The sequence below is a fragment of the Narcine bancroftii genome, chromosome 5 (genome assembly GCF_036971445.1).
Source record: "Narcine bancroftii isolate sNarBan1 chromosome 5, sNarBan1.hap1, whole genome shotgun sequence".
NCBI lineage: Eukaryota > Metazoa > Chordata > Chondrichthyes > Torpediniformes > Narcinidae > Narcine > Narcine bancroftii.
Genome location: NC_091473.1, coordinates 245839765 through 245861115, shown reverse-complemented (window position 1 = coordinate 245861115; position 21351 = coordinate 245839765). Strand labels below are relative to the sequence as shown.

The 21351-nt window shown below is 39.1% G+C and overlaps 1 protein-coding gene across 4 annotated transcripts in view; it reads right to left on the bottom strand.

Moving 5' to 3' along the window:
* Positions 1-13818: 13818 nt before the first annotated feature.
* rap1aa (RAP1A, member of RAS oncogene family a) overlaps positions 13819-21351 on the bottom strand; it is a 94772-nt gene continuing 87239 nt past the window's right edge. For 3 of the 4 annotated variants that reach the window (XM_069941948.1, XM_069941950.1, XM_069941949.1), the window contains exons 6-9: positions 20414-20440; positions 19065-19208; positions 18287-18402; positions 13819-14871 (exon numbers count right to left, since the gene is read on the bottom strand). In XM_069941948.1, the coding sequence (XP_069798049.1) occupies positions 18316-18402; positions 19065-19208; positions 20414-20440 (258 nt within the window). In that variant the 3' untranslated portion in view covers positions 13819-14871; positions 18287-18315. The remainder of the gene's footprint in view (positions 14872-18286; positions 18403-19064; positions 19209-20413; positions 20441-21351) is intronic. The other variant, XM_069941951.1, reaches the window with a different exon arrangement.

Genomic DNA, 21351 nt, shown 5'->3' with positions numbered 1-21351 from the left:
CAAGGTATAAAGAAAGAAAGAACTGTATCCATGCCCCGATGGATACATGTCTTTCCTATCCACATGGACATCCTGGGAAAGATCTCTTATTCTATTGGTTCCCTCAAAATATTTTTCAATACAAAAAAAAAAGCAGTTAAAGATATTTCCAGCCTTAACTTGTAACCCACCTTTCAATCCCATCCCACCCACCCCCACCCCAAAGTCCAGTGATAACACAAAATGGCTTGAAGGTTCTGGGAGTGGTCACATCTGTTCCAACTTGATCTTGAATTATTGCGCATGAGCAAAGGTGTAGACACACAAGTAAAGGTAGACATGCATGTGTGCAGAAATCAATTTTGAATACGTTATTCCACGTACAAATCTGTAACAAGTCAAGGTGCGTTCATCCACATTTTTGGGAGAATGGCCTGGGGGGGATTTCATACTTGCAGATTCCTGTTCAAACTGAACACTGCACAAATGTGGGTTGAAGTTGAAATCTGTTCATCAAGACAGTGGAAAAGGTTTGCAGCAAATTCATTTATTTGCAGGGAAATGCAATAGAGCATGAACACATTGATTTTTACAAGATGTGGCAATTCAGTGCCTCTTACAAGTATACATAGTCCCTGTGGAGGAAAATCTTCCATTAGCTCTTTTAGCATGTCAGTTTTGGTCTGCTTGATGGCACTTTGACATTTACACTAATGGTGGCCAGAGTCAACATTGTTAAGAACTCATGGATTTAACTGATCCCAGGCTAAATCAAAATAAGTACATGAAAATTTCTCTAATAATCTGCAGTGTTTCTCTTGCTGAAGGTTCATTGAAAAAAAATGTTTCAACAACAAAAAATCTGGATCTTAGCATGACTTATGATTTGAACCTTCATGAGTAACTTCCTATCCAGATGTTGTTAGAGAAGGCATGGACAGCAGGAGTGCAGCACTGGGTCAGGTCCAATACTGGAACATGATCCACATTAGAGATATTAAAAAAGTCATTTGGGAGCCACAGTTAAACCTACACATCTCTTTGTTAAGAGATGCATTACCTCCACCGTCAGGACACTGAAGCTACAGCAAATACTGTCTACAAATACATGCAGTAATTCACCCAGTCTTGACCGACTTCTACCACAAGGCAGAAATTCCATGGTAACACAACCCCCTGTAAATTTCCCTCTAGGTCACATGCCATCCTGTTTTGGAAATCGATTGCTGCTCCTTCTCTGGCTCTAAATTTTGCAAAATTACTGTCACCTATAGGAAGCAACAGTTCAGGGAAGCAGCTCACCACCACCATAGAGATTAATAAATGTTGGCCTCACCAGTGACACTCCCAAATATGGACACCCATGTAAAAATAATCTACGCCAACTTATTTACACCAAGATGTACTGGTTTACTCAACTGAGATGCATCCACAAAAACAGTCCAAGTTATTATTTGGCTCAGTGGTAGCACTCAAAAAAAGTGTAGCTGCATACACCAAATACTTGTTGTACCAACTTTTAGGTGTGTAATCCACAACCACCACACCAGTTCAGATCTGATAGACACCAACAAGAAATGTTCATTTGACTGAGGTGATCACGCAGCATTACGGTACTTGAAGATTGCTGTCTATGGTATATCTTTGTCCTCCAGATGGTAGACAGGATTATTTGGTCATTGCTCTTCCGGTCATCCAAATCTGTGCACACATTGGTTGCTGGAGTTACTGCGTGACTGTACTCCAAAAAGCACTCATATGGTTACAAAGTGCCTTGAGATTTTGCAAGCCACGCAACATCAAAAATTAGCACTTTTATTTTCTTGAGGCCTTCTGGTTCACAGATGTAAACCAGATACGCCACAGAGCAATTTCAAATGAAGCCTCCAGGCTTTATATAGAGTGCTTTCGTGACTTTAAAAGGACAAGTTAGAAATTCTTGATGTTGATGAGTGCTACAGTAAAGTACTGGAGAAATAAAGCAATATCGGAGGTACTGAGAATGGGAATCAAGGTCCCATCCAACTATCCCGGTGGACATAAAAGATCCCACAGAACTACATAGACAAGAGCAGGGAGTTCTCCAGATGACCTCCCATAATATTCACAGGAAAGATTAAGCTCACCATGTGCCCAAAAATAAATACTTCACACAAAATGATAATTCAGATGCTGGTACCTGCTCAATAATTTGTTCCATCTGAAAAGTTTGGAATACACCCAGGAAATTTGAAGGCCTGCCAAAATGATCTTCCTTATATGGATAGAGACATTTTAATGAGGAGAGCCTGGATCAAAGATTCAGGGCTTACTTTAGAAAAGATACAATTGAAATATATTGAATTAAATTCATTACAGTTCTGTACAATTAAACAGATATTTCGTATTGATTCTAACCCAATAAAACAAACTAGGGAACTGAACAAGAATTTACTTCAGTGAAGGGTGCATTGACATGTAGTTTGTGCAAAATGACATCAACTTGCCCTTTTATAGCATTTTTGTGCAAGAATCCATTTACGAGGATTCACAAATGCTTATCACAAGATCCACACTGATGATCAAGAGCTTGGACTTTGAGGGAATTCCAGGGCTTGGTATTGTAACAGCTGAAGGCCATTTCCATTATTGGAATGAGCTAGAATCGATGCTAAGGATGTAAAATGTCAAATTCCTGGGTGTCAACATCTTCGAGGATCTGTCTTGGAGCCTCCATGTTGATGCAATCACAAAGAAGGGTTGCCAACAGCTGTACTTTGTGAGGAGATTAGGTACGTCACCAAAGATGCTCAAAAACTTACACAGGTGTACTGTGGAGAGTATTCTGGCTGGTTGCATCACGGTCTGGTATGGAGGGGCCAGTGCTCAGGACAAGAGAAAACTCCAGAGGGTTTTTAAACTTAGCCTGCAACATCACAGGCACCAGTCTTCACTCCGTTGAGGACATCTACAAGAAGTGGTGTCTTAAGAATCCAACTTCTATCATCATGGACCTTTACCACCCAGGCCGTGCCCTCTTTTCTCTGCTCCCATCAGAAAAAAGGTACAGGATCCTGAAGATGAGTACCCAGTGGCCCAAGGAGAACTTCTTCCCCTCTACCATGAGGGTCCTGTATGAGCAAAAACACTGCCATACTTTGACTTTTTCTTGCACAATTTTTATTTATTTTGTAAGGTGGTTCACACAAATGTTTGCACTGGGACGCAAATTTATGACAATAAATGCTTATTCTGTAAAGAGTGCACTTTTTTGCTCTAACATTCAAAATGATTTTGTTCTTATTTCCAAAGTTTGAAGGGGTGGCTCTGAGACAAACTTTCATTTTAAGATGTAGACTACATCAATGCAGAGGAACAAATGAATTTGTCTGATAATTAAAATCTTGACAATTATGATATTGAGAAAGAACGGACTCTTGAGTAAACTCTATTCTGTAAAAGACCTCAACATAAAATAGGGCAGCACAGTTCATGCAGTGGTGAATGCCACACTATTACAATGCCAGCAGCCCAGGATCAAATCAAGGAAAAAAGGCTCAGGCCCATATCTTTGTCTTCTATGGACGCTGAAAAGACCGGCTGAGTTCCTCCAGCATTCTGGTGTGTTTTTAAACCACAAAGAAGACAGCCTTGGGATAAGGTCAGGTCAAGGTTCAAAGTCTAGATTTATTGTCAGAGTACAATCAAGACATCTCAAGATTCCCTTGAGATTCTTTTCCTGCAGGTAAGGCAAAATTACTATTAATTGGTAGTAAATAAAAACTGTACTCGACGTACACATGTAAACAAATAAAGAAATGTAAACAAACTATGCAATACAGAGAGAGAAAAAAATCAATTAAGTGCACAAGTACGAGCCCTTAAACGAGTCCCTGATTGAGTTTGTTGTTGGGGAATCTGATGGGGGAGGGGGAGCAGCTGTTCCTGAACCTGGTGGTGCGAGTCTTGTGGCCCCTAGACCTTTTTCCTGATGGCAGCAGTGAGAGCAGAGCAGGTGCTGGGTGGTGTGAATCCTTGATTGATGCTGCCCTCCTACAGCATCATTCCCTGTAGATGTTCTCGATGGCGGGGAGGGTTTTGCCTGTGTCCTGGGCTGCGTCTATTACCTTTTGCTGGTTTTATGTTCAGGGGTCTTCATACCAGACCGTGATGCAGCCGGTCAGCACACTTTCAACCACACATCTGTAGAAATTTGCCAGGGTTTCTGATATCACACCAAATCACCGCAAACTCCTGAGGAAGTAGAGGATCTGATGTGCTTTCTTCACAATGACATTTGTGTGTTGGGTCCAGGAAAGATTCCCAGAGATAGCGACTCCTAAACACTTAAAATTTGCTCACCCTTTCCAAATTGCCACTTATTAAATCACAATGTTTCATCAGAGACAGTTAGTAATGAGAATTTTGCACTTGACGAATGAAATCTTCAAGGCTCCAATTACGTTCACTTGCTTGATCTCTGCTGTTCAGTTCACTGACTGAACCTTGAGATTGAATAAGGATCCAAGAATGTTGACAACAGGAAATGCTCTGGAAAATTGCTTCATTCACCTTCCTCTCTCTCACCACTATTTTCCTTCTCTTCCTGAAATCGTTCCCCATCTCTCTAGCACCTTAACCCCTTCTCACTACCACCCCACCATAGTCTTCCCCTTTCCCCACCAAGCATCCAGCCCGAAAAGGTTGGCCTCAGCCTCTGTGTTCTCAACCGCATCGCAAAATCGTTGACAGACTTGGCAAGCCTGGATTTAAACATTTCAGTTACTTCATACGAATTGTTCAGTTATTAGCCTAGACTGGAAAAGCTGGGAATGGTACAGAGAAGACTCAGAGGCTTGAGGGGGATTCAAATTCTTGAAAGTTTTTTTTTATGTTTTCATGTTTCAGAGATTCACTAGCATTGGAGTCGACCTCCACTCAAGAATGCATTGTTGTGTGAAAAATGTTAACTCTGCACTGCATAGCTTTATTATTCAAATCTTCTTGGGTTCCATTGTAAATCCCCTTAAATCTCACCAATTCTGAATCCCATTGATTGGAAAGTTCTTTCTCCTCTGCTCAAATTGTTATTTTCAACACCTCCAGCACATCTCCCACCCTTCTCTGCATTTCAGACCATCTCCCACTTCTCTCGAGCACCAGACGCTGAAACTGCTTCTGTCACCATTTCTATCCCACTATTCCTTCACTTGCTTCCTGCTTCACTCTAGTCTTTGCTAGACCAGTGGGCTGAAAGAGCAATGGGGGGGGGGGGGGAGGGAGGTGAATGTCTTCTGGAGGAAATTGCCATCATATTGTGGAATTCTCTGGTTTATGTCCATTACAACAGGATTGGTGTGCTGGTTAACAGCTAAAATTGGAAATAAAGTGTGGATCTTTCAAGAGGCAGCAGAAATAATGAGCAAAATGAGGAATAATACGTAAAAGCTTTGCTTTCAATAAACACCATATCCCTGATCACTTTAGTTGTGTTTCCAAATACAAGACCAGAGAACATTAGAACGAGCAAATCCATCACGTGAAAGAATTTTGATAACCTGAGACAGTTAAGTAAATGACATTGTTATCCGCACTCCATCTCCCCAAACCTCAACTGACAGAGGTAGCCCAGAGGGAAGAGCAAATTGTGACTGATAGTGATATTAATAAAAGGGCTGCAGATTCCGGGGAAGTGGAGGACTGGAGCAGGGCACCAGAGGACGGGAAGATCAGGCACCATCTGAGAGGGAGAAGCAGAGGGGATGACCTGCTGGGATGGTGACCACGGTGACCAACCAGTGAGGGGGCTCCGCGACGGAGGGACCAGTGCCTGCTGCGGGCTGCTGGCGACTTGAAGCGAAGAACCCCTGGAAGCTGTGGGTTGCTGGGGACTGCCGTTGGGAGGCTCACACCGGGCTGCAAACTGGCTGGAGGGGTACCAGGTATCGGAACCGGGATGTGAGGAGGTGCCGAGGGCATTGGAGGGTTCCTGACGGTGTCTGAGCTTCATGGAAAAATTTTAAAATAAAATATTCCAAAATAAAATCATTTAGTCATTCTTTTGATGACTGGTTCAGTGGTCATGAGTCAGACTTGTGTGGAGCTGGGGTATGAGGACTCAAGGCCAATGTTCTCAAAATAGTACAAGGGGAAAGAAAATGTGCTTTCAGAACCAATGGCATATAAAAACACACAGTGCCATTTAAAAGCTGGTGGAGAATTTACCCAGACATTCATACAGCATGGAAACAGGCTCTTCAGCTCTTCATGTGCACCCACAAAATACACACACCGATTCCATATTATTTTCTCCACATTCCCATTAACTCTCTGTCCAGTTTTCATTACCCAGCTACACCAGGGGCAAGTATGTTGCCAATTGAACTTGAGAGGTCACGGTCAGAGTAGCAGCCAGTGCAACGTTGTGATAGCGCCAACGACCTGGGCTTAAATCCAGCACTGACCGTAAGGAGTTGGTATTCTCACTGTGTCTGCGTGGGGTTCCTCCAGGTGCTCTGGTTTCCTCCCATGCCTCAAAACCTTATGAGGGCTCATGGGCTGGAAGAGCCTGTTACTGTGCTGCACGTCTATATAAAAAAAACCTACGTGTCTGAGTTGCCGTAAGAAATCAGAACATCCTAAGGAATCGACGCAGTTGCCGGGCAATGTGAAAACTCCACCCAGACAGCACCAGAGGTTAAAAGCACAAACCTGATTCATGAGAAGAGGCAGCAGATTGACTAGACATAAATACGCTAGAGAAACTCAGTTCACATAGCATGCATAGAAAGTAAAGGGTAACCAACATTACAAGCCTGTGCCCTTCATATCAACTTGATGAAAGGCTCAGGCCAAAACGTTTGTTACCCTTTATTTCTTATGGATACTGCAGGCCCTGCTGAGTCGCTCTGGCACATTTGTGCATTGCACTCAACTCCAGCATCAGAAGGCTTTAACTTGACCTCTTCATTGATCTTAACGAACGTTTACCCCTTAATCAATATCAGCAGAATTCCATGATCTGCTTATAATCTTATGGCTGTTTGTGGAATCTTGCAGCCATGAATTTGCTTTAATTCATGGCTATATTACAATGATTGCATTTCAAAAGTACATTGATACAATTTGTAGAAGGTGAATGCAGATGGAACACAATTCTATGGCTTTATAACATTGTATGTAATTTAAAGTGTACTTGCCTGTGTGCCTAGATTCCACACATTTTCTGATGCTATTTGCACCATGTATCTGATGTGGTTCAAGTCGCAGCAGGAATAGATGGCAAGAGCAAGTAGCCAGGAGGGATTGAGCCAGATACTAATGTGACTGATTGAATCAACTGGCCTTTGAATACAGTCTCTGGCAGATAGCAGCCTCCATTTGTCACCTCAGTCACATTACCAATGAGCATGAAAAGCGTCTGCTCAGGATATTATGCGAAACAGATTAGGATGACGGGCTGTAATAAATTGACAACATCCATTAATCATCTCACGACTGAGAAATTTCACTTTGGAAAAAAATAATTTTGGGGCCAAAAGCTATTTTTGCCTGGCACTTCATTGCTCAAGTACATGTCACTAAGCCCCACAGAAACGAGCTGGCAGAAGAAGTTACAGTGGGCAGAAATGTTGATCGTCATTGCTAGTGTTCAAACTTCACAAGCCAGGTGCCAGAATCAGAATTTATTGTCATGAACAAGTCATGCAATTCGGTGATTGCGTCACAGGACAAACATTCATATTATAACCATCTTACATTACTATAAAAAATTAAAATTGTGCAGGAAAAGTAAGGCAATGTCTTCGGTTTATTCAGGAATCTGATGGCAGTGGGGAAGAAGCTGTCCTTGTGCCATTGGGTCATCTTTAGGCTCCTGTACCTTTCTTTCCTCTCCCTCCCCCCACCATGAGAACAAAGAGGGCATGGCCTGGGTGGTGGGGGATTTTTAGGATAGAGGCTGTTCATACACGAACTGCTGGCTCTATATCTATCTCTGCTACATAAAATAGTTTGACCTGCTGAGTTTCTCCAGCATTGTTTTTACTTGAACTACATCCTCACTTGCACCAAGTCCCATACACCCATGACACAATTATTGGCCTACCTTTGATTAGAGTGGTAACATAGAAGTTTAAAAGTCTCAGCTCTCTCCACCTCTTACTTGCTCTAGCCTTTCATCACCTTCTGGCCATCCATTCTGTGGCCCACAAGGTGCTTCTCAATCGCTCTTGCTTCCATTAAGCATTTCCCACTTTGACAATGGTCTTGGGCATCTGGCTTGCTGTCAAATTGTACCTGATGTTTTTGTGAAATACCACGTTAGATGTCAAAGATGTGATTTAAATGCAATTGCTGTACTTCGTTACAATCTACTTAATAGACAAAAATGATAAGGAGATCCTGGAGATAATTAATGTCACACTAAAAGCCTGGCAGAGAATGGGATAGTTTGCCCATTTGGTTTTCTCTCAATATTAAGCCAAGTGAAATTGCTCAGCAGCTGTGTTCATACTGTCAAATTGGACAAAGACACTTTGGACAAATATTTGCCTTTGTGGAAATATTGAAATACTGCAGACACACCAAATCAGGAGTTTCTTTCTCAGGCTGCGGTAATCCCTATACAAGTTTGAAAACATACCACCAGATTCAAGGACAGTTTCTCCCCTGCTGTTACCAGATAACTGAATGGACTTTTCAATAGTAAAATGAAACTGCCCCACATTGATTTAATGTGAATCTCTGCATTTTTGTTTTATTGTGTACTTTGTGCTCAAGGATAGGTGGAGTTGCCTGGATCACATTCAAAACAGTGCTCCACTGCATTTCAGCACACAGTTTAATGCTGCTAGACATGAAAGATGAATGGATTAAACAATGGGCCTGTCAGTAGTACTTCCCCGAATAACCAGCTAACATGATGTACTGCTGAAGTTCTTCCATCTGCTGAGTCCAAATGAGAAGAGGAACAAACCAAGGTTTCTGCTGCTTTGTTGGATCTCAAAATGCTGTATTCAGTTCAAGATACTCGGGAAAAAAAAAGGTGCATCAGCCTTGGATGTAGCACAACAAAAGTATCAGTCCAGAACTATTAACTGCTCCCTCTTTCCACAGATACTGCTCGATCTGCTGAGCTTCCAGCATTTTTGTTCATGTTTCAACTTTCCAGCTCCTGCCTTTTATTTTCATTGGGCAGTAATGCAGAATTAAGTGGATTACCAGGAAACAATGACACCCCAGAGACTCCAGCACAAAATCTTGGGTAAGACTCCACTACATACGGAGGGAATCCAAGATTTTTAGATGTTTTTTTTTTGTTTTGTTAAATTGTTAAACCCATGTTCCCTCTTGTACTCACAGCTGAATGCAAGCTGTCCAACAAATTTTGAAAATTACATCAGGGACTGAGCAAGAGTCCTGGTAAATATTTAGTCTCAATGAACACCAAAACACATCTGGCTATTTTCACATTAATGGCCATTTTGCTGTGGATAATTAGCTTCTGACATGACAACAGTGAATACAATATTTTCTGCAAAACACTTTCTTTTAACTTCAGGATATCCTAGGATTTTCTTCAAGGGAACAAATTAAATATTTCTTATAGTTGCACTTCTTTGATGAACTTTCTCCCAATTTCTAAAATGATCAAGACATTCAACGTCACTCTGTTGCACGACACAAAGTTCTGGAGAAACTCGGCAGGTCGTGCAGCATCCATGAAAGGCATTCATCCATGATGGTCATGAATAAATTACTATCAAGGATAAATATCATAAGGAACACTTCAGGCCAAAGCCCTTCATCACCAATGGCAAGAAACGGGCAAATCAGTCAAAATAATTTCCATGCACATGAGATGTCCACCATGCCTGTGCTTTGAAAGATCATTCCAATGAGTCCATTCCTTGTTCAATAAATCATGAGAGGTCCAAATTGTGCTGCCCTGGACCTAGTTCCTCAAAACAATTCCTTCCTTTCTCACCCAACGTCTTCAATTTCAGGCAACAGGAAAGCTGAAAATCAGCTTAAAAAAAAAACGGAAAAGAAAAACGCACACACAGCTCATCTCAAACATCAAAGTGCATTTTGACAAGTAACCATTGTGATGTTGGAAATACAGCAGTCAGTTTGGGTTCATTTGAACAGCATTATGATAATAACCAGATAAAACATTTTTCACCAACACTGGTTGAGATGTAAATAATAGCTCAAATGGTGTAAATGAACATGTTAAGCCTAAACACACAATCAATATACAGCAAGCCATTGAATAATGCCATTTTGTTACATTGATGAGAAAAAAAATATTTAAAAAACCATGATACAAAACTGGTTTTCAGTTAACATAGTTTTCCCTAAAAGTCACACTTTTCCCAAGAAGGCATCAACAACTAGGTGAGGACCTGATGTACTGTCCATTCTGGGGAATGGATGGAACGAGCAGCAATGTTGCTGCTTCATTCCCGTCATCTCTTGGTGGCTACAGATTCCCCAAGATAAACAACAGCATTGTTTCAAAAGAATACAACTCAAGGAATTTTGGTGCATTTTGTGGCCATAATGTGTTAAACAGTGCCCTCCAGTGATAAAGCAGCAAATTTCACATCATGCATAAATTCAGAAGATAAATATTTTATAATGTCTCCTGTAATGTCTCATCATCATTTACAACCATTACAGCAATATAGGAAAACCTGTAGAAAATCTCATAAAGTTGATTCATTACTACAGCCCAATCAAGGAGTGTGGACCAGAATCTTGATTCTGAGGGCATTATTCAATCCAATATCCCCTTGGCAATAATCTGAACCAAATCCAGACTATCAAGTTCATAGTTGGAGTAGCAAACAGCAGAAACGGGCTCTTCTGATCAAGCTCGCACTGATCACCAACCACCTATTTTACAGTAATCTAACATTATTTCATTTTCTCCACATTCCAATCAATTCTCCCCAGTTTCTACGATTCACCAACACATCAGGTGCAATTCAGAGTGGTCAATTAGCTTACGAATGTGAACATCTTTGATGTGGATGAAACCAGAGCACCTAAAAGAAATCCAAAATATCACGGGGAGAGAAAAAAAAACACAACTTCACATGTTCAACACCCGAGATCAGGATTGAACTTGGACTTCGTGATTAAGAGGCATCAATGAGATCACATCTTATTCTTGCAAACTCTGGACAGTACAAACCCCAATCTGCTTACTTTCTCTTCAAGTTTTCCCCAACCTTAGAATATGGTGATTTTTTTTTTTTGCAGTCCCTCTAACAAACCTTAGGACCTCCAAAAGCAATTTACAACAAATGCTGTTCAAATGAGATAAATGTTTAAATTAATAAAACTAGTTTGTCATCTTCAAGAATATTCTGCACTCCATGCAACTAAAACAGCACAAAAACAAGCTTTAGTTCAGTGGTGCCATCTTGTGGGGAAGACCAAACAGTTCAAAAAATGAAAAATTTGAATATACTGAAAAATTATCATTTTAAAATACAGTACTGTGAATCAAATTTGGTTGAAAGTAAGATATCAAGATTAGAAGAGGGTTTGACATTTGGAGGTTAATCCTAATAGAAAGCAAACAACAAAACTATTGACTGTCACAATTAAAGTTGTTTGATTTCAAAAGTCTGAAAAGTGGACCCACAACTATTTTAAGTAAAAATACAGAAACTGTCCAATAATTAGAGACTTTGAGAATATGGGGCCAATTTAGGTTTTTGGATTTCAGAACTTTTCTCTTGCCAGCCCTATTCTATGTAATCATCTTTTTCAACCGTCTTTGAAAGACACTGTCTTTTGTGACTGGCACAGCTTGGGTATTAAATGTTTTAAAGACTTTTTATTCAAAACAATTTGGTTTCCTTTGAACAAGTGATGGTAAAGTTTAATTTTGCAAGCACTTTTTTTAAAAATATATTTACAAGTTAGACATTTTGTTCAGACTCAGATCCCCGATTTTCCATGAATCGCCAAGTCAAACATCCTTTGACTTACAACTTTCTCAAAGCTTTAATATATCTTATTTATAATAATTTGCTCGATTTAAGAATTGCTCCATTAGGAATAGGATTTGAATCTTTCATTCTCAGACGAGGTGTGCGACTCCATTTGTAACCTGATTAATACGACCTCAGTTTGTTGCAATTTAAGGTGCGTCCATAGATTACACATCTAAAGTTAAAATAGGTCTTATTTTTATTCAGATATAAATCCTCTATGTGACAGATGTAAAATTGGATGTGCTTCTTTGGTTCACATGTTCTGGACTTGCCCTGGTTTAGAAAAACCTTAGAAAGACATCTTTCAAATATTATTAGTGATTCTCAAGTTCAAATTACAACCTTGCCCTTTAATTGCTCTATTCCAATTATTTCAAGATTCAAACTCAACACCAAATTTTATTTTATTTCATTGATAGATGTTCAATTTTGATTAAATGGAAAGTCAATACTCCACCTACACACACAAAATGGTTGAGGGATATTAGGTCTTGTTTAATTTTAGAAAAAAATTAGATATGACATTAAAGAGTCAAATATTAACTTCCAAAAGATGTGGGGCCCATTTATGGACTATTATCACAACTTAAAGAATTAGGGTTGCTCAGAAACTTTGGTACTGTTCATTTCCATTTCCACATGATTCCTACGTGTCAGCTTTTAACCTTGCTTCGTGGTAGAGGTTCAGAATTGTAACGGTTTCTTTTTTTCCTTGAATTTTACAATACAATATACAAAACTGTTCAAACTTGCATAATGCAAACATCAATAAAAATATTTTAAGTACATACACAAATCTTGCCATCATCAAGGTCCTTAATGATAATATACAGCAGTTTGAGAATGAAGACTTGTACAAGTCAGCACATTCAGGTAAAAAAGATCAGGATGGTTTCCACCCACCAAGATGAACAGTGGTAAGTAACATTTCCTTCACACAAACCCCCAAATAATTATCACAACCCATTTTCTCCCTTGTGAGCATCTACTGTTTAACTCAACTATTTCACAAAGTTCCACCTCCTAAACAGACAATCTTTACTGGATTGATGACCCCATTAAAATTATGGCCCTTTGGTTTGGATGAACTCCAAAAGGAACCTCTCTGGTCAATTTTATAGAATTAACTATAAAGTTAACTCCCAATTTCTTTCATCTTGAAAAGTAGTCTTAGCTTGTTCAATCGTTATCTAATATTCAACAACCCAAGTTCCCTCTCATTTACTTAAACTTGTAATGCAGATTAAATACAGTATACAAGCATTTAGGAGGAAAATCTTGAAACATTAACTATTAAAACCTGTGAGGCTTGAGTGATACTCCCCAATCTTCCTTCACCATGAAAATTAGATTCGCCCATTTCAACAAATTCATGAAATTGGAGGTGCCACAGAAATGCAAATCTACCATTATAAATTTTAAACAAGAATATCAAACCATAGCAACAAATTGGACAGGAGCCACAAAGATCAGAACAGATGACAGAATGGATTTAAAGCAGCATTTCAATATACAAAGTTAAATTTAGGATAAATTCCAGAACTTAAGGGGGTTAGACATCAGAAAACCACCATCAATTCTACAGCAACCAAGGAAAACAAGCCAGAATCCAAACATCACATAGATGCTGAAGGCTCAAACTAGAGAAGGCCAATTTGATACAGGCATGGTGAGAAGACCTTGACTCATTTTAAAATAAAACTAATATTTTAAATACAAAACAGGTGGAATTGAAACCCGAGACTAGATTGGTAATAAGGCAGTATGGGAGGCTTACAAATATACTCTTGGAAAGAAATCAATTTAAGGCACTACATTTTATTATTGTGAAACAATTTCTCTCAAATTAAAAAGTATTGGTACTTTTATTTGCCCAGAGATAACTCAACCTAAAATGGAAAAACTTACTACAGGTGTTTACACTTGCCCCAGTAACTTAAAACCAAAAATTGTTTTACAGACCATTGAAGATTTTAATAACATTTGTTCAGAAATACCTTGAATTAACAATCTGCAAAATTTCTCATCCGTTTGCCATTACATGTATTCAGGAACATTTTTCAAACTCCTGCCAAGTTCAAAGATTGCAGCTGAGAAATAAAAGCCTGGCATTGTCTGTTGCACAAGGGGGAAAAGTGTAAAACAGTGCATACAGCAGTCTAGTGCCAGAATCTTCCAGAATGAAACATCCCGCCAATATCTGCAATGCAACACACTGATTCAAAAAGTTTAAAGAAATCTATTTGAAAAGGAAACAAATGAGACCCAAGAAGCCAATTTAGAGTTGGTTTAGTATAATATATTTCAGCTTAGACATAGAAATCAGCTTTCCACAGTTTTCCTATAAAAGACCCCATTTTCCAAAGCATTATGCACAAAACATTTTTAATTAGAATACAATTGTATAGTGAAAGTAAGGTGATCCTGCAACTTCCCGATATAAAATGGAGTCACAATGACCAAAAAGTAGATGTTAACTGTTGGGATAAGTCCATCAAGGAACAATGTGGACTAAAAATGTCAAAACCATCACTGAACTATTAGTGCTTGATAGGGAGAAGAGGTGCAATGATAAAAGGCCAATATGTAATCAACTCGTAATTTCACTTGCAACATCTACAACATTGGAAATGTGTCCATGCTTTTCGTATTAAATCATACCAACTAACTCATCATTAAATCCACATTGGCTATAACCACTATGCAAAAAGGTGAAAATACTGTCTGTTCAAGCGATGCACATGGCAAATTTCAGGAACAGTATGTGCAAACGGTCTTCTGGAGATCTTTTTTTTTTTAAGTTGAAGATATAAAAACGGGTGAAGCCTCTTCAGATATGTTAATTTTTTTTTGAATTGGAAATGCTGGCACTTTCCAATTAGGCAACAGTTCTTCATACCTAGAAAATACAAAGAATATAACTAGTCACGAACAATCTGGATTACCGCCACAAACCCAATTACCCAAACCAGAATAAGGTTCGTCAAGAACTTAGCCTGGACAGACAAGGGTTTCACACAGAAGTGGGAAAACCAGCTACTTAAAAGATCAATGGCATCTAGTATACAGATCTACTCTTTTACAAATACTCAAAATTACGAAAATGTGCTTTTACGAAGAAAGCAGTGTTTGCTTTTACGATAGGATTTCACTTTTACTAAAATAGCCTCCAGTAGTAGTGAATGGGTCTTAACTTTTACGCCAATTTGGTTACGAAAGGTTTCCTAGGAATGCTCTACTTTCGTAAAGAGGGGTATACCTGTATTAGAATTTACAAAGCCATGCTAAAACCTGGACGGCATCCATTCAGGAGAAACGTTGACTGTGGACCCAAACTAGTGAAACTGCCATCAAAAATATCAATCTATAATAGTCGCATTAAATGCTTAAAGATATTCATGAGAAACCAGTTTGACAAAGCAAAGGAAACAAGAGATATTGTTGAGAGAAAACAATGAGTGATACAAGAGATATTGTATAGAATTTTTGACCACTGAAATCACACAATTTATCAGTAAAGCTCTGGTTAAACACTGAATTTTTTTTTGAAGAGCAGGATGGTGATTTATAGCTGTGGCACACAGATCAGTTTTGGGAGGTCAAAATGACGTAGTTCAGCAAATTAAACAAAGTTGTTCACTTAATCAGGACATTTACAGTTGCCAAAATCACTACATTCACTCCATAACCTTAAATCAGCAAATAGAAATGAAAACTGCCAAATAGTAAACAAAGCATAATGAAGCCAGAATGTTAGTTTAGAAGCAATAAAAATCCAATAATTAAATCTTGTGTGACCAATACTTGGCAGGATATGACTAGAGTGACAGAGCTAATCTGTCCAACACTTAACTTAGCAATGAACAAGGTACTTTACATTATGAACAAGATAAAATGGGCCATTCTTGGGAAATGCTGGAAGGCTATACTAAATACTGACATTCACCCAAGAGTGATCCTGAACAGGCCACCAACTTACTAGTTACTTAACACTTCACTCAACTGTTCTGATGTTGAACACAAGGGTGCAGAGCAGCAGAAAAAAAAAACACTGCACTTTTTAAATTACACATAAACCAGGACCCCGTTCACTTGAACAGGAATGGCTGCCAAGCATTGTTAGTTTTTACTGAATTGAGGTTAGGGGCACATTCCATTTAGTCTTTTTTAATTTAAGGTCTTACTTGATCTTTTAATGTACAATTGTCAAGTGGTCAAATAGGTTCTAAATTTTTGACAAGTTTGGAAGGCAGAAACAGGCTAATGGTTTTCATTTCTGTTGTTCTATGGGCAGGAGATACGTTATTAGATGAGTGAGACGATGTAGGTCAAGGGTGGGCCACTGGGCAAAGAATTTCTATTTTGAAAAAGGATCAGATCAATAGTATGCACAGGCAGATCCCCATTGTCAGCAGCTCCTGGCTCAGAGTTCTTCCATTATTTCAGACATCAATTCTATATTTTAATTAAAATACAGTGGTTCACATAAATACTGTGCAAAATAAATGGAGAGTTTTAGACTGCTCAGATTCTTTTAGTACATATTACATTTCACTATATTTGTAGTATGGAAATATCCTGATTTATCCTCACACTAATTCTTACCTCATGCACATTCCCAATTTTCACTATTGTTGGATACTAAACACTTCTGAAATTCCTTTGCTAAACTGTGTCATCACCCTCTTCAAAACATTATCAAACTTGTGTGAGACAAATCGTTTGATGATCAGTCTTTGCAGTGTCTGGAGATATTTTACAAAAGCAAACAAAACACAAAGCAGGTTGAAGAAGGATCAAACGATTGAACAATGTTTCTATGTGCAAACCGCAATCTTTCCTTTTACAATGTCACAACCCTTTGCAATCCATTGCAAACAAAATAGAATATTGTGTTTAACACAAAACGCCAATCTGAAAAGCAGATTGAAATTTGAAAGAGGTTGGGAAGGATGCATTAGGGGCGATGCTGAGAAGGGAGTGATTCCTTCAAAATGCCCTGGTTGAGAGAAGACATTTTTACCCCACAACTGCCATGAGGTCTGAAGTAAAATACAATTCTTCTATTCATTGTGCCAACTTTCACACATGCAAAAAAATCCAATGCAGGAATTTCTAAGCCATTTCACAGCAGTTTTAAACAAATATCAATACAACACAAATGAAATATGGGTCAGGGGGAGATTTGAGTGCAAGTTGTATAACAGAAAAGGAGGCAGAAGGATTTTAGGAGGAAATTCTGAAATTTAAAATTTTCTGGATAAGGTTACAGCACAAATTGTGAAGCGATGAAATGGAGTTTAAAAAATGCAAGGCAAAATTAGAATTTCGATCAAGATACAGGGGTGCAAACAGCAGGAATTGGAACAGGAAAATTAATGCATTAATGAAAAGGTAATGCACAAGAACAAAAAAGATTCTGGATGTCCTCAATTTTATGTAGAAAAAAAGGAGGTGCACCAAAGGGCAAGAGAAAAGTAGAGTCTGGTACCCCTATCACACAAAGATCCCACTTAATTGGCGTGTGAATGACTCATGTTTAAAGCCAGGTTGGGTCATTCACACAGAACCAAGAAAAGCCAGGTTAGTGCAACCTTTTACACAGCAACCCAGCAAAAGGAGACGGGACCTATAGCATTACAATACCAGTGTCCTGTGTGATGTATAATGTACATGTATGAGCAGAGACCTAGTTGCCACCATTTCAAGTTTTAATCTCCCGCTGGTAATTCACATGTACTAATGCATCACAGCCTTCGACTGACCTGGACCCAGGAAGGCGGGTAAGACTTTTAGACAGGAGCCTATGTGAAATGCATCAGCTCTGATGCTACCTACCTTGGGATGAAAATGATCCCCAATCTCACGTTCATTGCAATCATACAGCTAAGTGAAGTGATTAATTCCCATCTTTTAACGGCTGTGTAAAAGGGGTATGCAAGTAACAGATGCACAGTTGAGGGTTGCAGTTGATTAGTACAGCAAGGGTGGAACAAAAAGGCATTATAAAGCTAGAAGTGGTCAATTTTCATGATGCAAGAATCCTTTGAACATGACCAAGAAATTTTAAAATTAAGGACCAAATATTACACTGAAAAAAGATGTTCATACAGTATTAGCTAATTTAGACTCAAAAATGATATCGGTGATGGAGAGGTAAAGGTGATGACAGACATTTTTGGCACAAGATACCAAACAGATAAAAAAATTGTAAACTGAAGAGGATTTGAAAAATGCCCATCCAGCATTGCCACTTCAGCAAGATGACATTTCAATAGAAAATTTGTAATGAGTGACCAACATATCATACATACCTGGCTCAGACCTGCTGCAGAGCAGAAGTTTAAAGCAGCATACATTGGGATTTCTTCTTTTTACACTTTTCCACTGGTGCTTTCCTATTGATCTGTCTGACCAGGTCATAAAAGATCTGCAGAAACAGAAGATCTTTTACTTGTACAAACACAAACCAGGGTAGCAAAGCTGGTAGAGCCACTGCCTCACAGCACCTGACCTGGTCTAATAGGATGGGAGTTAGAATGATAATGGAGGGTTGTTTTTCAATCATGGGCATGTGAGCAGCAGTGCCCACAGGAATCAGCACTGAGCTCTCAGATGTTCACCTATATGAATGATTTGAATGAGAATGTAGTGTATGGCTGTTAATAAATACATAAAAATGCTGGAGGGCCCAATTTAATCATAAATGACCTTTGTTTTATCATAAAAAAAGGCATAATTTACAAGAGTAAATGTTGCATCAAGAAACAAAACAGTAAACACTCAAGTTTTTAAAAAATCTCATCCAAGAACAGGAACTTTGCACCAAATAGCATTAGAGAAAATTTCCCTCAGTAAAACCTATTATTTTATATTACACATTCTGATGCCAAGGTGAGAACAGCTAGAGAAGTAAAACTTCTGTTTCTACATTCCAATTATGAATCTCTAAGTATCAGTGAGAGAGTTGATTATTTTGTGGACTTGTACCACAGTCACCAAATCATGAATAAGCGACAGTACAGGCATAAAAAGCAAAACCGGCCAAAGTCATTTTACGTTGAACTTTGCAGAATGGATATTTGAATATACCTCATTAACATTGATCTTCGACTTTGCAGAGGACTCTAAAAAGGCACAGTTGTTCCATTGTCTTGCTAGGTTCTGGCCTTGTTCTTTGCCCACTACTCGCTCATCTTCCAAGTCACATTTATTGCCAACCAGGATCATGGGAACCTGAGTGGGGGAAAAAAAAGACAGTGCTAGGCTTAGTTTAAAAATTCCTGAGAGATGTAATATTCCAACTTTATTTGCTCCTATTACATTACTAATTTGGGTGGTGCTTCCCTTTAGGAATTAAAATAACCAACACTTTCACCAATAAAAATTAGAATCAAAACTATACTGCAGCCAAGAGACCAGTTTCACCTTCAATGGGTTAAGGCCTAATATCAAATATCATTCTTCCTTCCAACAACATTAGAAATGATAACTAGGTGTCTGGTAAAATAATAATTACAATTTAGTATCTAAGTCTTCTATAATTCCTTCTGCTACTATGAGAAAGAATTCAACCAGAATGTCATGGACCAGCCAGTATGATAAACATGTACTCATGACAAGTCTGAAATGCCTATTGACTGGAAGGAGGTTTCACTGCACTTGTATTGAAAAAAGTTAGCATACTAGCCAACACCAAATTTTACAACCATCAGCCAATTACCACCCCAATAAATAGAACCAAACTCATTGTTGAGAGTAGATATTTCTCTCATGAGCTGGAGATTCTAAAACAAAGGATTCAAAGGATCACCCTGCACATTGCAAGATGAACCTGCACGTTGGTCAGGTGGAGTCAGAATGATAATTAGCTTCTGATTGACAAGTGACTGGAAAAAAAAATCACCGATTACTCTTTCCAGTTTTCGACCATAAAGCAAAATACATCTTCACAATCTCATGGTGAGAAATAACCCTACCTCAGTCGCAAGTGCAGTAATCAAGGATACAATTCTAATAGCATTATTTTCCACTTAAAGAGCTGGTCATTTTAAAAACAGGATAAGAATAGAAATACATTAAAGCATTAAAAATGTCAACCAGCATAATCCTTTAGGAAAGAAATATGCAGCCTTTAATCCATTTACTAATGAAGTATTCCAGAGAAATGCAGTAATTGGGTCCTTGTGCAACAACTGGCCACCATCCCAGAGTTCAAACCACAGCTCAATAAATCAACATGGTCACCTCTTGCATCCAGCAGGACAGATCCAGCAGAAAAAAAGCAGAATGTAATCTTGGTCTGGAATAACTCTGGGAGTTCCCACTATTGTTCTAGACCCAGTTTAAGTATCACATCAATGTGGATGAGGAAGTCTGTGCTTCCCATTATCACCAATTGACAAAAGCAGGAAATATTGTCTAGTAACACAATTACTCACCAAGCTATGAAGGACAAAGCTACCAGACTAGATGGATGAGGAGAAATAAAGGGAAAAGAATTACTTCACTAAAACGGGCTGCTCCATCTGCAGCAGGTGCAAGTGAGAGAAGTGACTAATTGCAGTCAAGTGTGAAGTAATAACCACCTCTAAAGTCCAAGGGCAGCATGGTTAGCAATGGTAACACAATACTGTTACAACACCAGCAATCCAGGTTCAAATCTGGTGCCATCTGCATGGATTTCCTCCAGGTTCTGCGGTTTCCTCCCACTGTTCAAAACATACCGGGCTGCAAGTCAATTGGATGTAATTGGGCATCACAGACTCATGGGCCAAAAGGGCCTGTTACTGTGCTGTATGTCTATGTCTAATGTCTAATACATTTCCTTTAATTCAGCAACATTAACATCTTCAAATACAAGTACTCCCCGACTTGCAACCGTAATCGGTTGTATCTCGAAATGGATGCAAGTTAGAATTTTGCCCGCGTGCATGGAGTACCGAAGTCTTAAAGGAAACTTTTTTAATTAAATGTTCCCCCCCCCCCCACCCAAATCATAGATTTGATGATAACTTAAAACTTCCTTAATTTGTCGATCAACCTTGGAGTATCTTTTCACATTTTGGTCCATGCTTACCTTGTTCTTTGGCATCCCAGGGTCCGTAGGCTGGGCATTGCCATCTTGATTCCTGTGCGCACATGCGAGTCTTCAGTTGCTGTATGCGTAGTGGGTTTGCGTATTGGAGTTCAGTTGGTGCATGTGCCAGAGTTAAGCAGCCAAACTCTAATACGCAAGCCTACCACGCTGAAGACTCGCATATGCACACAGGAACCAAGATGGCCACGCCCAGCCTCTGGACCCTGGGTCGCTGACTAACAAGTACACACATTTTGACTCTTACATGCTCTGTTTCCCTGTTAGTTTACAAATTACAAC